Source organism: Hordeum vulgare, chromosome 6H (assembly GCF_904849725.1).
Source record: "Hordeum vulgare subsp. vulgare chromosome 6H, MorexV3_pseudomolecules_assembly, whole genome shotgun sequence".
Taxonomy (NCBI): domain Eukaryota; kingdom Viridiplantae; phylum Streptophyta; class Magnoliopsida; order Poales; family Poaceae; genus Hordeum; species Hordeum vulgare.
Window position 1 is genome coordinate 388,055,071 of NC_058523.1, and position 18,372 is coordinate 388,073,442.

The 18,372-nt window shown below is 42.6% G+C and overlaps 1 protein-coding gene across 1 annotated transcript; it reads right to left on the reverse strand.

Annotated features, from left to right (window-relative positions):
- Positions 1 to 4,073: 4,073 nt before the first annotated feature.
- LOC123403049 (F-box/LRR-repeat protein 20) lies at positions 4,074 to 8,179 on the reverse strand. The gene is made up of 2 exons (XM_045097021.1): positions 7,758 to 8,179; positions 4,074 to 5,162 (listed from the first exon to the last, which is right to left on the reverse strand). The coding sequence occupies exons 1-2, from the start codon at positions 8,104 to 8,106 to the stop codon at positions 4,258 to 4,260; spliced, it is 1,254 nt and encodes a 417-aa protein (XP_044952956.1). The 5' UTR covers positions 8,107 to 8,179; the 3' UTR covers positions 4,074 to 4,257.
- Positions 8,180 to 18,372: the final 10,193 nt, after the last annotated feature.

Below are 18,372 nucleotides of genomic sequence, written 5' to 3' on the forward strand. Positions count from 1 at the left end.
CCGTAGTTCGGCACTAGATCGGAATCACACCGCGATCTGAATCACCGCGAGTACGACTCCATCAACCGCGTTCTAGTAACGCTTCCGCTTAGCGATCTTCAAAGGTATGAAGATGCACTCAACCCTCGTTGCTGGTCTCTCCATAGGAAGATCTGAATATGCGTAGGAAATTTTTTGAATTTATGCTACGTTACCCAACAAAACCATGGTGCGCGAGACAAGGTCGTGGTCATCGATCAAACCCTAGGCGCCATGTCGCCAAGCCCTCTTGGCAGGCCAACGGTGTTTGGAAGGTCCTGACTAGGGGTGGCTTGCTGAGGAGGTGTTGGAGGGCTTCTTGGATAGTGAAAGAGATGAAGGCTCGAGTGGCGGTGTTCGCTTGTTAGTGCTCGGAGGAGGTGGTCGAGGATCCGATGCGGAGATGTTCAATGACATACTGGCCTCGCTAGGTCACCGAAGAAGAGGACGTCAGTGCATGCTCCAAGGCGGCAAGAAGGCTGACATCAAATCTAGATCTGGTTGTAGCGGCTTGTACATTTATTTCAGGTTTTCTTAAGGAGTGTGCGTGTTTGGTTTAGGACGGCGAGTTCACGGGGGCCACCCCCTCACCATGTAGGAAAATGGTCCTTCTTGCCTTGTCCCTATTTTGTGGGGAGCTTATCACCGGTGGCGGACGTGTGGAGCTGTGTCTCTGACAGGTCTTCGAGGATCTCGCTGGTTTAGGTTTCTGGTGAACACGTCTATATTCAGTTGATTTTCATGGTCTTCGTAGTTTCTACATGACCTTATCGGTGTTTTCTTCTCCGGTGCGATGATTTGCTTCGTAAAACGCAGTCGTCAGTGTCTCTTGGTCTGCATCGACGACTTCTCAGTCGCGGCTTCTATAAGCTTCTACATTCAAAAAAATACTTTGCTCCTCCAAGGCGGAGTTCGAGAGGCGTTGTTAGTGGATGAAGTAGGAAGATGTCTTTGGCCCTCCACGATTCATGATTCTGAGCATTTTATTATAAAAATGTATTTGTAAGGACCTATGATACTAAATATATGGCCTTAAGCCATTTTGAAAGAAAGAAGAACACAATGTCAAGGTGTTTCTGAAAAAAGTGCTTCCACGCCTTGCAGAGTATCGTACTCCAACTCCGCACCAAGATCAAAGATGAGGTGACCTGTGGATCAAGACATGTGCCAAAGGGTTGCATGAAATATGGAGATAGTTGTGTTATTTAGCGAACATTTTTTTTGAACCAAGGCAAACGATTTGCCTCGTCAATTAAGGGGAAAGAGAGTTTTGTTACAAGACTCCAAGTACAACAAGGTTTACTCCCACAATATAATAGTTCCATTTTTTTGCGCCAAGAGCGACCCACAACTTGACCTCGCCTTTAATGTTGTTTAGCAAGATCATTGACGCCCTGCTTTTGTGACGAAAGACCCGGACGTTCCTTTCATTCCAAATGGTCTACGCAATGAGCATCGTGAGGAAGGGATGCCATGACCTTCCTATTTTGGGTGTTGAGGTTGGACCGCTTGATCTACCATTCTTTGATGGATCTTTGAAGGTGTCAATTGGCAGAAGCTTTTAATGTGAAACCTTTTTTGAAAGGGAGGGGCAAGGGGCAAGTTTAGTGAAAAAAGGTTACATTTTAATCATCACAAGATATTATAGTATTTAGTAAGAATGATTTTGACAACAATTCAAACATATTGTAATTCCCTAATTATCAACGACAATGAAATGCCACAATGCCAATCTTGGGAAAATCCGTATTACCCTTACCATTTGCTTGAAGTTTGAGAAAATGTCACCCGTAACATGATCATCATAATATTGTGAAAGTTGTAGGTAGGGTCGCCTAACCTAGGCACCAAGGAGGGTCTTGATTTCTTTTACGCATCCACCAATATTATCATTGGCAATGGTGCTAAACCACCTTTTCGGGGTTCCTCATGGGGCGCAAGCCCAATGATATTGGACCACAAATTTTTGAGCCCACGAGAAGAAAGAATTGAAAGGTGTGTGAGGATCTTAATGGGGACGCTTGGATGCTAAAGATCAACCACGACACGAGCATCTTCGTAGACCACATACGGCAATTTTTCACCCATCCGATGCTTGTGCATGACTTTCATGTCGACGAGAATGCAGAGGATGACATTGGTTGGAAACGCTCCAAGGATGAGCTGTACTCGGCGTCCACCGCTTACAAGGCTCAGCACCTTGGATTGTATCTTTCATCCATGGACTACATGATATGGAAAGTTTGGGCGCCTCCAAAGGTTAAATTCTTCGCATGTTTGGCTTTGCAAGACATGATTTGGAACACTGATCGTCTAGAGCGGCATGGTTGGGAAAATTATGGCATTTGCCCTCTTTGCAAAAGGAAGCAAGAAATGGTTGTTCACCTTACCAAGCGTCGCTACACTATTAGTCTATGGAGGTCGGTCATTCAGAAGTAAGAGCTTGTGCACATCGACAACTCCACTTGGCATCTTGAGGAGTCCGTCATGGAGTGGTGGGAGAAGAGAACCGACTTGCGAAACCCCAATGGGAGATCAATGGCCTCTCTAACCATGCTCGTCTCTTGAACAATATGGAAAGAGAGAAACTCCATGATCCTCCTCAAGTCTTTTGTTGACGAGGCTAACTGTTGGGTTTCTGCGGGTGCTAAAAAGATAGGGTTTATTGTATTGTGCGAGTAATTTTCATGACGTGTTTGCCGGTCACTTGTAAAACTCTATTGTCTTCTTTTTTAATGGAAAATCAAATCTTACCCAAATGATTTCGTTCACAGGTGTGGCTTGTTTGCACTTTGTCCACACGCGTCGATCCATGTTGATTCTGTTTTGCACGAACCTTAAAGAAATATGTTGGAATTTGACTGTCACGGAGGCATCATCATTTGTGTGGGCGTTGGAGAGTTCGCCCACACGACCGGAGACACACGGTAGAAAGCTGTGCCGTGTGGACGAACCAGTTTCTGCCCCACACAGTCACCATCTAGTCCACGCGCATGTGGGATTGATGTGCATGAGAGAGAAAAATACACATTAATTTACATGGCAAACAAGGAGACAAGATGTCTTGCAACATTGAGTTAAAATAACTTAATTTTGTCTTGGTACCTGTAATATAGGTTTATGGCCTTGTATTGTGAAAGCACAGTTTTTTTGGGTAGCCCAAACTCCAAAGTTGTCCTTTGTAAAAAAACACGTGCTCTTGGGTGGAAAACAATATTTCAAACGTTAAGAAATAGAAATAAACATACGGGTAAATGTCTGTTTTTGTGAGTCCCTCGAATTTTTATAGAAAAAACACATGTATTAAACCAACTGAAGCTGCTCTATTTGCATGAAAAATGACACGATCATGTACAAAATAGTTCATTTTTATTTTTATTTTACTATTTTTATGATTTACTGTTCATTACACTAGATATTTATCTGCTCCTGTGAATTTTGAGTTTATCTTAATAATCATATTTACAATCACCTATTTTGTATTAGTGCTTTTTAAGCGGCCGTTGTTTTTTGTAAATAAATTTAATTTTGGATGCGTTTTTGTTATGAATGAACGGTGTCAGCTCCAGTGATTTTTGAATTTATACCACATTTACAACATTTTATCAGCGCAGAACCGTCGTTATACGGTATTACTTATACCCCATATGAAACATAAGCCATAATAAGCCATATGAAACATCGTCGTTATAATTTTTCGTTATAACTTATACCCCATATGAAACATAAGTCATAATAAGCGACAACCCCACGAAGCATTGAGATGTACATTTCTTTTAGAAAAGGAGAAATACCCCACGAAGCATTGAGATGTACATTTCTTTTAGAAAAGGAGAAATACCCCACGAAGCATTGAGATGTACATTTCTTTTAGAAAAGGAGAAATACCTTCGGCCTCTGCATCAGAAAGATGCATGCAGCCAACATTGAGATGTACTCTCTCCGTTCTTAAATATAAGACCTTTTAGACATTATATTATGAACTACATAGGGATGTATATAGACATATTTTAAAATATAGATTCACTCATTTTGTTCCGTATGTAGTCTCCTAGTAAAATCTTTAAAAGGTCTTATATTTAAGAACGGAGGGAGTACATGCAATTCGGTTGAAGAATTATTCCAATTGATACAACTCATACCTTTTCTTATTCATTGCATGTGCTGCTACTTTCTACAGTACATGCCATGCAAGTTGGGCAGTGCCACAACAGCTGTAATCGGAGTTCATCGCTGACCCTAGAAGAACCTATCAACAGATGAATCAGACTCCGACAAGCTACCTTCAAAGTTCACCTTGCAGCTACCAGGCAGCTGCAACCCAGCTTCCTCACAGCTCTGCCGTGTAACCTGAGGACATGACCGGACGTCGAGGTACTCGAGTGCCTTGCAAGATTCTATCACCCTGCTCACCCCCAGAACTGTGAGGCCAACACAATTGTTGATCTTCAGAACTCTCAGTTCCGACCGAAACAAGTTCGCTTCCATGCCCTGAAATGCCGCATCAGTTATTTGGTCGCAGCATCCGACGTCGATGGCAGCAAGAAGTTTACAGTTACACAGCAGACTTCTCAATGAGGCATCCGTTATTTTCAAGCACCAGTCCATTCTTAAGATCCTGAGTCTGCTACAACAGGCAAGAGCTAGTGCTTCTATGGACTCATCGCTAATATGCTGACATCCACCGATGATGAGAGTCTCTAGGTTGCAGCAGAACTTGGCTAGTGAATGGATGGACTTATTGCCCACTTTGCTGCAATCCAACAGTTTCAATGACACCAGAGATGACGACGAGGCCTCGGCAATTTTGCAAATTCCAGGATCACCAACTTTATTGCATTTACTTATGTCTAGCGACTTCATTTTATGACAACCATCGGCTAGAGCTGAGATTCCAGCATCTGTTATGCTGTTCAATCCTGCAGCCCCAAGCTCTTCCAAGTTTAAACAGCTTTTTGACATAGCACGCAACAAATTATCAGTTATTAATCTACAACCTGCGATGTGCAACTGTCTCAACTTCCGGCACCCTGACGCAACCACCTTTAAACCTTTATCACTAAGTTTTTTGCAGTGAGAGACATCTAGAGTTTGCAGACATGGCAGCCCTTCTCCTAATTTGACCATTCCAACATCAGTGATACCTAAGACACACGTGAACAGTAGAATATGTAAATGTATTAGATTAAGGAAATACCAACAATTCACACCTAAATGAGATAATTGGTGATTCCTATCACATGAAGTCTCCATAAACACTAAGTGCCATTTAGGTTCAAGGAAATAAATAAAAACACAAGTTTCAGTGCATGCTAAAAAGTAAAAACTGTGAGCCTGAAGCCAAAATGGCAATGAAAGATGTCAGCTCCAGTTGTGAACTACGTCAATGCATCAATACCGAAAACTCATAACTTCTAGCAATACTATTAACTTCACAGTGCTGAAGATTACCAATATTAATTTTCCTCCAAAAAATTAGCAATACTTATCACCGTGTCAGAGATATGTTACAAAGACCACAAGTTCTATTAATACATATTTTGTCGGATGGCCCAGCTCAAAATTCTCTACCAGACTACCCAAATTGAACTGGTGGGTTATTACCACAAGAAAGTACCAAACAAAACTTTGTCCCGGAGCTGTAAAAGAAGTACAAATGGAATTCCACATCAGAGAAATCAGCATGTTCTATAAACACAATGGAGGACAACTGAACATCTGCATCTGACCAGCATATAGAACCAAACATTTAACCATGGCTATTGGCTACATATATCTCCCTGATCCCACAGTAGACTAACATCTCCACTAGAGTCGAGTTCTCCAGTCTAAGACAGTAGACAACGTAATGTAACCTGCGCCGGAAACGACCTTCCAAAAATTTGGGAAATTTCACTTCTCACTTCGAATTAGAGCAGTGGCTGTAGCTGCCCGAGTTATTTGGTAGGATTCGAACATGTATATTGTGTGGCTTACCAGCTTGTATTTCATTAAATTTCCTTGTTCATGTGTTTGTGATTGAACGATTGAAATTTGACAAAGTTAAAATGATGCAACAACAAAGTTGGGTGACAAATACATCTCCTCTATGATTAGGTTTCCTAAGTGGGCTATTAATGCTATCGATTCCCAAATGACTCACTTTTTTTGGGGGCGCTTGGGTGACAAACATAAATACCACTTGGCCAGGTGGGGGCAGATTTCTAGGAAGAAAGAATTTGGAGGGTTAGGGATCCCTAACATAAAGGAGTTTAACATGGCTTTGTTGGCTTCATGGGGGAAGCACTTTATGGACGATTCGGTTAGAGATTGGAAACAAATTATCAGTCACAGGTATAATGTGAACTCTCCAAATATTTTTTGGAGCGGTGGTGGGAGTGGCTCAACCTTTTGGAAGAGCATCACCTGGGCTCTCTCTGGAGCGAAAATCTTTTATAAATGGAAACTGGGAAATGGGGAATCGATTAGCTTCCGGCATGGTGTTTTGGGCTGGGGACTGTTCCCTTAAAGTTCAATTCTGGAACTTATTCGAAATTTGTAACCAGACAGAATGCACAGTGGCTCAAGTTTGGGACGGGGTGGTCCTAAGATTGACATTCCGGAGATGTGTTGATCAGGCAGGTTTAGCACTTTGGGATCAACTGATTGAGGCGGTGAAACAAACTCCTCTCTCAAGAGAACCTGATTCTCCTATCTGGAAACTGGAGTCAAATGGCACTTACTCGGTTAAATCTTTCTATGAGCAAATTAATTTTTGGGGAGTGGTATCTACCATTGGTGATAGTCTTTGGAAGGTGATTTGTCCACAAAAAATACATATTTTTTTACGGTTACGTGTTTATAATAAAGTGCTAACTAGAGATAACCTTGAAAAACGCCGGTGGAAGATCCTACTTGTCTATTCTGTAGCTGTGAGGAATCAGTGCAACATCTGTTCTTTGACTGTGTGGTTGCTAAACAGCTTTGGGAATTTATCTCTAAGGTGTTTAACATCCCAGAAATTTCAGGCTTTGATAATGTTACATTGTTGTGGGGTAGTCCTAAGACAAATGTTGTTCTAAACATGATGATTGCTGCCTCCTTGTGGAGCATTTGGAAGCTAAGGAATGAATTTTGCTTTCAGGGCCGATCTTGGATAAGTGTAAAATGCATTCTTGCCAAGCTGGACATTTATCTAAATCAATGGAAAATACTGTTCGCTGATGCTGAGGCAGTTCTTCTGCGGGAATGTATCAGGTTGCTGAACAGGAAGCATGGGGAGCTGCTTCGGATCGCATGGAGATGACGCTGGGAGGCCGTGGGGGAGACGAGTAGCTGATCTTATTCTCGCTTTCCTTCTCTGGTCTGTAATAAAAAAGCACTCTAGGAGTTTCTATGTCAGTGCTGCTATTCTCTTCCCAGCTTGTGGATGCTGGGAAAAAACTTTCAAGCTGTTGGCCTTTAGCCTAGTCTTTATTTTGCTTAGTGCTTTCTGTAGTGGTTATGGAGGAATATGTAAGACAATGTTGCTTCATTTTAATAAAATGGGGCAGGGGGGGAAACCCCTCTCATTCAAAAAAAAAAAAAGTGCAACAACAAAGTTCTTCAGACGCCTCAGTTTGCTTATTCTCTCCCATCTTTGTAGGGTAATAAACCCAATAAATCAGAAATCTTATTTGATAAGATGGAGAGCTTTCTCAATTTGTGAATTCACGCACACAGACAGCGCGAATGGATCAGGGCAAAAGAGGAGGTCTCACCTTTGCAGTTCTGCAGGGCGAGGACTCGCAGATTGCAGAACCCCCCTGCAATGACGTTCAGATCGTCGTCGATAACACCGGGGTAGAACGAGCGGGACGGCGATTGGGAAAGATCGAGCTCGAGAATGCCCGGGAAGCGTGCTGCCAGGCGGCGCAGCATGGATGGACCGGCGCGCGCGCGCAAGCGGCGGCGCTCGGAGCTCTGGATCCGGAGCCAGCGCCTGCACACGAGCCCGAACGCGTCGCGCTCCGACTCGGGCCCCAGGCGGGTGAGGACCGCACGGAGCTCATCGTCGGTCAGCACCCCGTTGATGACGGCCTCGTCGCCTTCCGACGGTGATGCAGACATGGCCGGAGTTGGAGTTAGGAGTTTTTTCGGTGAAGGGGTGATTAGTTTTCAGTCCATTTGCAATGCAGACTTCCTCTCCCTGGACATTTGTCATGCACTCCCACGTTTTTTTTATTTAAGGTGCATTTCCTCCTTCCCTTTCATAATGTATGCGTCCGTGCTTTACGAAATTCAAGTTTAACCATCAATTTAACTATCAAGACTGATTGCAACAAATGCACCTTCTAAAGAAAGGTCCCAAGCATCAAAGATATCATCACAAGGATCACAATTACCATGAAGTAATGAAGGTTAGCGGGAGCTAGATACATAAAGAGCCCCTTCGAGAAACCCCTGCGGGAGATATCAAATTAAGAGCCTTTCCAGTTTCTTTTTTTTTCTTTCCTTTTTCGGAAGTTCGACCGGCTTGTGGTCAAACGTCCATCGGTCTCGGATCTTCACTCACTTTGTTCTTTCATTGCTTTCTGCTATTAGTAAAATCGTGAGCATAGCTGGATCTTTCAAAACAAAACTATCAAGACTGGTTGCGACGGGAACAAAAGTTATACCACTGAATTCGTATCGACATACAAATTCAGTGTTATAATTTTTATTCCCGTGGCAAACGGTCTCGTTGGTTAAATTGATGGTCAAAGTTAGATTTTGGGAAGCGCGGGCGTACTATATTATGAAACGGAGGGAGTATAAGTTTTTTTAGAGATTTCACTAAAGACTACATATAGAGTAAAATAAATGAACCGATACTCTAAAATATGTGTCCATGGTAGAATCTTGAGAAAGACTTATATTTAGGAGTATAGGTAGTATTATATTTAGCATGATGATCAATGCACATAATTAGAGACAAGTTAGAATAAAATTATCTTTGATAATTGATTAGTATAGGAAAGTAAGAGATACATGTAATTGATAGAGTGCTGTTTTTCTTTTTCTGCTACTTTGTCTAACAAGAAAATTATGAGGAGTTTGAAGAAATGAACCTTACAACCTTAAATTTTTACCAAAAAACAAACACACCTTATATAAAGAAAAGGAGGGAGTAGATGGATGGACTACGAAAATTCAGTTCGATGCCTGACTCATCTACACCCAATGAGTAGTAAAATAAAAATAAGCACAAAAATAAAAACAAATTGGATATTGTTGTGATACAACATGCTCAAATGGGTGATGTTTGTGCAAATTTTTGGGGGTGTTTAGACATTCCATAAGCTCGTGACACGAAAGACAAGAATCGGGTGTGAAGAGGGCGTTTTCAGAAGTTTCTCACACACACTCGAAATTTGACTTTTTTACCACTAGCTCCTTGAATATCCAAACTTCATCAGTTTTTCTACGGGCATCACACACATGAGCATCTTGGACAAAACAAAATATTTTGATTTTTTTTTCTATTTACGATTTTATTGTTCACATCCGGGCTCATCTGAGCCCGCTTGCACAATAGTCGCATTCGATGGACTAGGCTTTTACATCCGCTGAACTGTAGTTGGTTTTGTCCGTCATGGGCTGATACGTCCTTTTGCATCATGTTTTATTGCTGCTATTTATAAAGTTTTTGATCAATATAATAGTTCATGCAGTATTTCTAATGTCTTTTCTCTCTTAATATGCAAGATTCACACAAGGAGGGAGAATCTTTTGCTCTCCGACGGGCAAATTCCGCCGGGGACACTTCCCTCCGGGAGGAGGAAATCGAAACCTTCGTCATCACCAACAACCCTTTCATCGTGGAAGGACCAATCTTCATCATCACCATCGACAACACCATCTCACCTCAAACCCTTGTTTATCTCTTGTATTCAATCTTTGTGTGAGAACTTGAGATTGGTACCTATGATTGGCTTGTAGTGTTGATTACTTATCGTAGCTGACGCTAGTTGGTTTGCCTCTTGAGATATTAAATGTTCAGATCCTTTATGTTATTCAATACCACTCTGATCTTGAACACCATGACGATGCGTGAGTAGTTACTTTTGTTCTTGAGGACATGGAAGAAGTCTTGTCATAAATAATCATGTGAATTTGGTATTCGTTCGATATTTTGATGATACGTATGTTGTGATTCTCTTAGTGGTGTCATGTGAACGTCGACTACATGACACTTCACCGTTCATGGGCCTAAGGGAACTCATTGTGGAGTAGTAATTAGATGATGGGTTTCTGGAGTGACATAAGGTTAAACCCCATTTTATGCGCTATTCTGTAAGGGGATGATTTGGATCCAAACGTTTATTGCTATGGTTAGACTTTCTCTTAATTAACTTTTCTTATGAAGGCGATGGAACTCCTGCCGGTCTTATTGAGAAACTTTTAGCTAATCCTTATGCAGGCGATGGAACTAAACATCCTGATATGCACTTAATTTATGTGGATGAAATTTGTGGATTGTTTAAGCTTGCAGGTTTATCTGGAGACAGGGCTAACAAGAAAGTGTTCCCTTTATCTTTGGTGGGAAAGGCATTGACATGGTATAGGCTATGTGATGATACTGACACATGGGATTGGTATCGTTTGAAACTGGAGTTCCACCAGACATTTTATCCTATGCATTTGGTTCATCGTGATCGGAATTATATCTATAAGTTTTGGCCTCGTGAAGGAGAAAGTATCGCTCAAGCTTGGGGAGAGGCTCAAGTATATGCTTCATACATGCCCCAATCGTGAGCTATCAAGAGAAATAATTCTTCAAAAAATTTATGCTCGACTTTCTCATAATGATCGAAATATGCTTGGTTCTTCTTCAACTAGTTCTTTTATGAAGAAGACTATTGAATTTAAATGGGGTCTTCTTGAAAAGATTAAGCGCAACCATGAGGATTGGGAGATCGACAAAGGTAATGAGTATTGGAAATATGCCCTGGAGGCAATAATAAGTTAGTTATTATTATATTTCCTTGTTCATGATAATCGTTTATTATCCATGCTAGAATTGTATTGATTGGAAACTCAAATACATATGTGGATACATAGACAACATACTGTTCCTAATGAGCCTCTAAGGACTAGCTCGTTGATCAAAGATGGTCAAGGTTTCCTAAACATAGACATGAGTTGTCATTTGATAATGATATCACATTATTAGGAGAATGATGTGATGGACAAGACCCAAACTATAAACATAGCATAGGATCGTGTCAGTTTGTTGCTACTGTTTTCTGCATGTCAAGTATTTGTTCCTATGACCATGAGATCATATAACTCACTAACACCGGAGGAATACCTTGTGTGTATCAAACGTCGCAACATTACTAGGTAACTATAAAGGTGCTCTACAGGTATCATCGAAGGTGTCTGTTGATTTAGCATGGATCAAGACTGGGATTTGTCATACCATATGACGGAGAGGTATCTCGGGGCCCACTTGGTAATACAACATCACAATAAGCCTTGCAAGCATTGTGACTAAGGAGTTAGTCACGGGATCTTGTATTACGAAACGAGTAAATAGACTTGCCGGGAATGAGATTGAACTAGGTATAGAGATACCGACGATCGAATCTCGTGCAACTAACATACCGATAGACAAAGGGAACATCATACGGGATTACTGAATCCTTGACATAGAGGTTCGACCGATAAAGATCTTCGTGGAATATGTAGGAGCCAATATGGACATCCAGGTCCCGTTATTGGTTACTGACCGGAGAGTGTCTCGGTCATGCCTACATAGTTCTCGAACCCGCATGGTCTGCACACTTAAGGTTAAGTGACGTCTTGGTATTACTGAGTTATGTATGTTGGTGGCCGAAAGTTGTTCGGAGTCCCGGATGAGACCCTGGATGTCATGAGGAGCTCCGGAATGGCCCGGAGGTAAAGATTTATATATATGAAAGTGGTGTTTGAACTCCGGAAAAGTTTCGGGTATTTCCGGAAGTGTACGGGGAGTGACGAATGGGTTCCAGGGGTCCACCAGGTGGGCCCACCCACCCCAAAGGGTCTCATGGGCTGTGGGAGGACGTGGAGCAGCCCCTAGTGGGCTGGACGAACCCCCCACTAAAGCCTAATGCCGCTAGGATGTGGGAAGGAAGAAACCCAAGTGGGGAAGGGAGATCAAGTGGAATCCTACTAGGAGTAGGATTGGAGATGGACTCTTCCACCTCCTCCCACTTCGACCGAACCCTTGAGGGTTTGAGGCTGCCTCCTCCCCTACCTCCCTCCTATATATACTAGAGGATTTTAGAGCATCCCCAACCCTAATAAGCCACGTGCTGCCCTCTCTCTCTCCAAGTCGTTTTCTCCTCTAGATTAGTTCAGTAGAGCTTGGCGAAGCCCTGCTGGATTAGTTCACCACCACCACCACCAAGACGTCGTGCTGCCGGAGAAATCATCTACCTCTCCGCCCCTCTTGCGGGATCAAGAAGGCAGAGATCGTTATCGAGCTATATGTGTGTTGAACGCGGAGGTGTCGTCTGTTCGACAGTAGATCGCGATGGTATCGCGGGGCAGACTGTGATTTGGATCACGAAGATGTTCCACTACATCAACCGCGTTATATACGCTTCCGCTTAGCGATCTACAAGGATATGTAGATACAATCTCTCCTCTCGTAGATGGTCATCACCATGGATAGATCTTATATGTGCGTAGGAATTTTTTTGTTTCCCATGCGACGTTCCCCAACAGTGGCATCATGAGCTAGGTCTATGCGTAGATGACATCTCGAGTAGAACACAAAGGAGTTTGTGGGTGTTGATATTCAGATTGCTTCCCTCCTTAGTATTTTCTTGATTCCACGGTATTGTTGGATGAAACGGTCCGGACCAACATTACTCGTACGCTTACGAGAGACCGGTTCCATCGACTAACATGCAACTTGTTGCATAAAGATGGCTGGCGGGTGGCTGTTTCTCCTACTTTAGTTGAATTGGATTTGACAGAGGCCTTCCTTGTAGAAGGTTAAATGGAAACTTGTATATCACCATTGTGGTTTTGCGTAAGTAAGATGCGATCATACTAGATACCCATAGTAGCCACGTAACACATGCAACAACAAATTAGAGGATGTCTAACTTATTTTTGCAGGGTATGTTGTGATATGATATGGCCAAAGACATGATGTTATATATTTGATGTATGAGATGATCACGTTGTAATAGTTAATATCGACTTGCATGTCGATGCTACGGCAACCCGCAGGAGCCATAGAGTTGTCTTTAATTATTGTATGACCTCCGTGTCACTCATTAAGCGCTGGGTAATGCTTTAATTTATAGCTAAACGGTAGCAATAGTAGTACAAGCATGATTGGCGGGACAACCTCGATGGCAACACAATGATGGAGATCATGGTCTGGCGCCGGTGACGATGGAGATCATGCCGGTGCTTTGGAAATGGAGATCAAAAGCACAAGATCATGGCCATACCATGTCACTTATGATTTGCATGTGATATTAATTCTTTTTATGCACCTTGTTTTGCTTAGGATGACAGTAGCATTATAAGGTGATCCCTCACTAAAATTTCAATATAAAATTGTGTTCTCCCCGAGTGTGCACCTTGTGACAGTTCATCGTTTCGAGACACCACATGATGATCGGGTGTGATAGACTCTACGTTCACGTACAACAGGTGCAAAACAGTTTTGCACACGTGGAACATTCAGGTTAAACTTGACGAGCCTAGCATGTACAGACATGGCCTCGGAACACAGGAGACGAAAAGGTCGAACATGAGTCATATAGTAGATATGATCAACACGGAGATGTTCACCATTGAAACCACCTCATCTCCCGTGATGATCGGACATGGGTTGGTGAATTTGGATCATGTAACACTCAAACAACCTAAGGGATGTTGAGTTGAGTGGGAGTTCTTAAGTAATATGATTAATTTAACTCATTATCATGAACATAGTCAAAATATCTTTGCAAATTATGTTGTAGATGATTATCTTGCGTTGTAGCTCCCCTGTTTTTGATATGTTCCTAGAGAAAACTAAGTTGAAAGATGACAGTGGCAATTATGCGTACTGGGTCCGTAAAACTGAGGTTGTCCTTATTGCTGCACAGAAGGCTTATGTCCTTAATGCACCGCTCGGTGTGCTGCCCCCCCCCCCCCCCCCCGAATGTCGTATGTGGATGTTGTGAACATCTCACATGCACGTTTTTTATGACTACGTGATAGTTGAGTGTTTCATGCTTTACGATTTAGAATTGAGGCGTCCAAGATGGTTTGAACGTCACGGAACATATTAGATGTTCCAAGAGCTGAAATTGGGATTTCAGGCTCGTGTCCGTGTTGAGAGGTATGAGACCTCCGACAATATTCTTTGCCTCCAAAGTAAAGGAGAAAAGCTCAATCGTTGAGCATGTGCTCAGATTGTGTGGGTGCTACAATTACTTGAATCAAGTGGGAGTTGATCTTTCAAATGAGATAGTGATTGACGTAGTTCTCCAAAGTCACTGCCACCAAGCTACTGAGCTTCGTGATGAACTATAGCATACCAGGGATGGAGAAGATGAACCTTGAGGTATTTGCGATGTTTGACACCGCGAAGGTAGAAATCTAGAAGGAGCATCAAGTGTTGATGATTAGTAAAACTACCATTTTCAAGAAGGGCAAGGGAAAGAAGGGAAACTTCGAGAATGAAAAGTCATTTGTCACTCCAAAGAAGAAACCCAAGATTGAACCCAAACCCAAGACTATGTGCTTCTATGATGAGGGGAATGATCACTGAGGCGGAACTGCCCTAGACACTTGGTAGATAAGAAGGATGGCAACGTCAACAGAAGTATATTAGGTATACGTGTTATTGATGTGTACTTTACTAGTACTCCCAGTAGCACCTGGGTATTAGATACTGGTTCAGTTGCTAAATGTTAGTAACTCGGAATAAAATCTACAAAATAGACAGAGACTAGCTAAAAGCAAGGTGACGAGGTGTGTTGGAAGTGTTTCCAAGGTTGATAAGATCGCCATCGCACGCTCCCTCTACATTCGGGATTAGTGTTAAACCTAAATGTTGTTTGGTGTTTGCGTTGAGCATGAACATGATTGGATCGTGTTTATTGCAATACGGTTATTCATTTAAAGAGAATAATGGTTACTTTGTTTACTTGAATAAATACCTTCAATGCTGATGCACCTAAATATAAATGGTTTATTGAATCTCAATCGTAGTGATACACATGTTCACAATATTGATGCTAAAATATACAATGTAGTAATGATGGTACCACTTACTTGTGGCATTGTTGCTTAAGTCATATTGGTATAAAACGCATGAATAAGCTCCATGTTGATGGATCTTTGGACTCACTCGTTTTTCGTTTGAGACATGCAAACCATGCCTATCGGTGTAAAACGCATGAAGAAACTCCATGCAGATGGATCATTTGGACTCACTTGATTTTGAATCACTTGAGACATGCAAATCATGCCACATGGACAAGATGACTGAAGGCCTTGTTTTCCAGTGAGATGGAACGAGCAAGTGACTTGTTGGAAATAATACATTTTGATGTATGCAGTCCAATGAGTGGTGAGGCACGCAATGGATATCGTTATGTTCTTACTTCACAGATGATTTGAGTAGATACATGTGTATTTACTTGATGAATAACGAGTCTGAATTATTGAAAAGGTTCAAGCAAATCGAGAGTGAAGTTGAAGATCCTCGTGACAAGAGGATAACATTTCTACGATGTGATCGTAGAGGTGAATATCTGAGTTGCAAGTTTGACATACATTTAAGACAATGTGAAAATTGTTTCACAACTCATGCCACCTGGAACACCATAGTGTGATGGTGTGTCCGAACATCATAGCCTCGCCCTATTGGATGATGTCTCTTATCGAATTACCACTATTGTTTTGGGATTATGCATTAGAGACAACCACATTCACCTTGTATAGGGCACCATTTAATTCCGTTGAGATGACACCGTATGAACTATGGTTTAGAGAAACCTAAGTTGTCATTTCTTAAAGTTTGGGGCTGCGATGCTTATGTCAAAATGCTTTGTCCTGATAAGCTCGAACCCAAAGCGGATAATTGCATGTTCATAGGATACCCAAAGGAATCAGTTGGGTATACCTTCTATCTTAGATCCAAAAGCGAAGTGTTCGTTCATAAAAAGGTCCTTTATCGAGAAAGAGTTTCTCTCTAAAGGATAGAGTGGGAGGATGGTGGAACTTGATGAGGTTTTAGAACCGTCACTTCAAACATAGTGTAGCAGGGCACATAACGTTGTTCCTGTGGCGCCTACACCAAATTGAAGAGGAAGCCAATGATGATGATCATGAAGCTTCAGATCAAGTTACTTGCAAACCTCATGGGTCGACAAGGACACGCACTACTCCAGAGTGGTATGGTAATCCTGTCTTGGAGGTCATGTTATTGGACAACAATGAACCTACGAGCTATGGAGAAGCGATGGTGGGCCTCGATTCCGACGATTGGCTGGTGAAAAGACCTCGATGATACCTAGAGGGGGGGTGAATAGGCTATTTAAAAACTTCTTCAGATTTGCCTTGAACCTGATGCGGAAATAAACTAAGAGGGTACTTGTCAAGCACAAATCCTAAATGCACTAGGCACTGCAACGTGTATCAACAACACGATCTACTAAGATGGACACAATGCAGCTACTAACAAGCACAAGTAAGTTACACAAACTTACTTGAGCTATATCACACGACAAGTAGGTGAACAACACAAGATACTAGATCACACTATATCACACGATATATCAAGGGCTGCAAGTATGTACGTGTGAATATAGAGGGTATGCTTGAATGATTAATCTTGTACAAGAAATAGTCAACACAATATAATGAGCACAAACGATATGCAATGTATGTAGCTCAAGTAACACAAGTAAACCACAAGTAAGGAGTTAGGGTTAAGGATAACCAAGGTCACTGAGACGAAGATGTATCCCGATGTTCACTTCCTTGGAGGGAAGCTAGTCACCGTTAGAGAGGTGGATGTCACCACGAAGGCACACCAACGCCACGAAGGCTTACCCTATTCTCCCTTTGAGATAACACCACGAAGGCGTTTCTCAACCACTAGTGGTAAGCCTTTGAGGTGGCTTCCAAACCCTCACAAACTTTTCCGGGGGAAATCACACGGATTGATTCCTCTCCGAAGAACTCCTACCGCCTAGGAGTCTCCAACCTCCAAGAGTAACAAGATCACGGGGAATGCTCAAAACTTGCTCAAATCATAAATAGCTTGGGTTGAGAGAAGGAGAGGGAGACGATCTATCTTCTGATTGGAACAACTCTCAAAGGGGCTCACAAATGCTCTTGGGATCTAAGATTTGGAGTGAGCAAATGTGTGTGAGGTGGAAATGTGTTCTTATGAGGATAAGGCTGTGTTGGGCAACCCTCTCACGAAGTGGGAGGGGGGGGGGGGGGTATTTATAGTGGGGAGAGAAAAAGAGCCGTTGGGGACACTTTAAGTCACACACGGTCCGGACGTCCGACAGTTGTCGGAAGTACGGGCGTCCGCGAGGGGTCGGTCGTCCGAGGCCTGTAGATACGACTGAAACTATTTTGAATTAAACAGCGACTGGACGTCCGACAGGGGTCGGTCGTCCGAGGCCTGTAGATACGACTCAACCTATGTTGAATTTATCATCCACCAGACATCCGGAGAGGACCAGAAATCCGAGTTATACAGCTCAACTTCTACTGGTGGTAGGTTCCGGATTTTCGACGGGTGTCGGACGTCCGGCGCTCGGACGTCCGGAGGGAGCCGGATTTCCGAGATATAGAACTCAACTTCTACTGGTGCAGGCTTCCGGATTTCCGGGTCTTGGCCGGACATCCGGGCCTCGGACGTCCGGAGGGAGACGGAAGTCCGAGTTATATGGCTTTGATTTCTCTGGTATAGGATTCCGGATTTCCGAACTAGTCGGTCGTCCGGTCCTCGGACGTCCGGAGAAAGCCGGATGTCCGAGGCACTGGTTCTGTTTTCAGATAACAACAAAGCAGTGGAGATGTGGTCTGAGCAGAAAGTGATGATGTAGTTTGAGCAAGTTCATCGGAAAACCTGTGATCCCATCTTAATAGTGCGGGATCCCTAAGGACTCAAGAATCATAAAAGAGTACTGATGATCCATACTTGAGTGTATACTTTTATTCGCTGATCATCACTCCGCACAACTAACGTCAAAGGAACTGATACCTTTGAGTTAGCCCTTTCACCTGAGCTTGATGTTGTTGTTCCTTCTTGGCTCAAGTTGAAAGCAAGACATGATGAAGTCTTCAAGTAGCTTTCCCATACACAATGCGGAAAGCCTAGCTTATGTATTC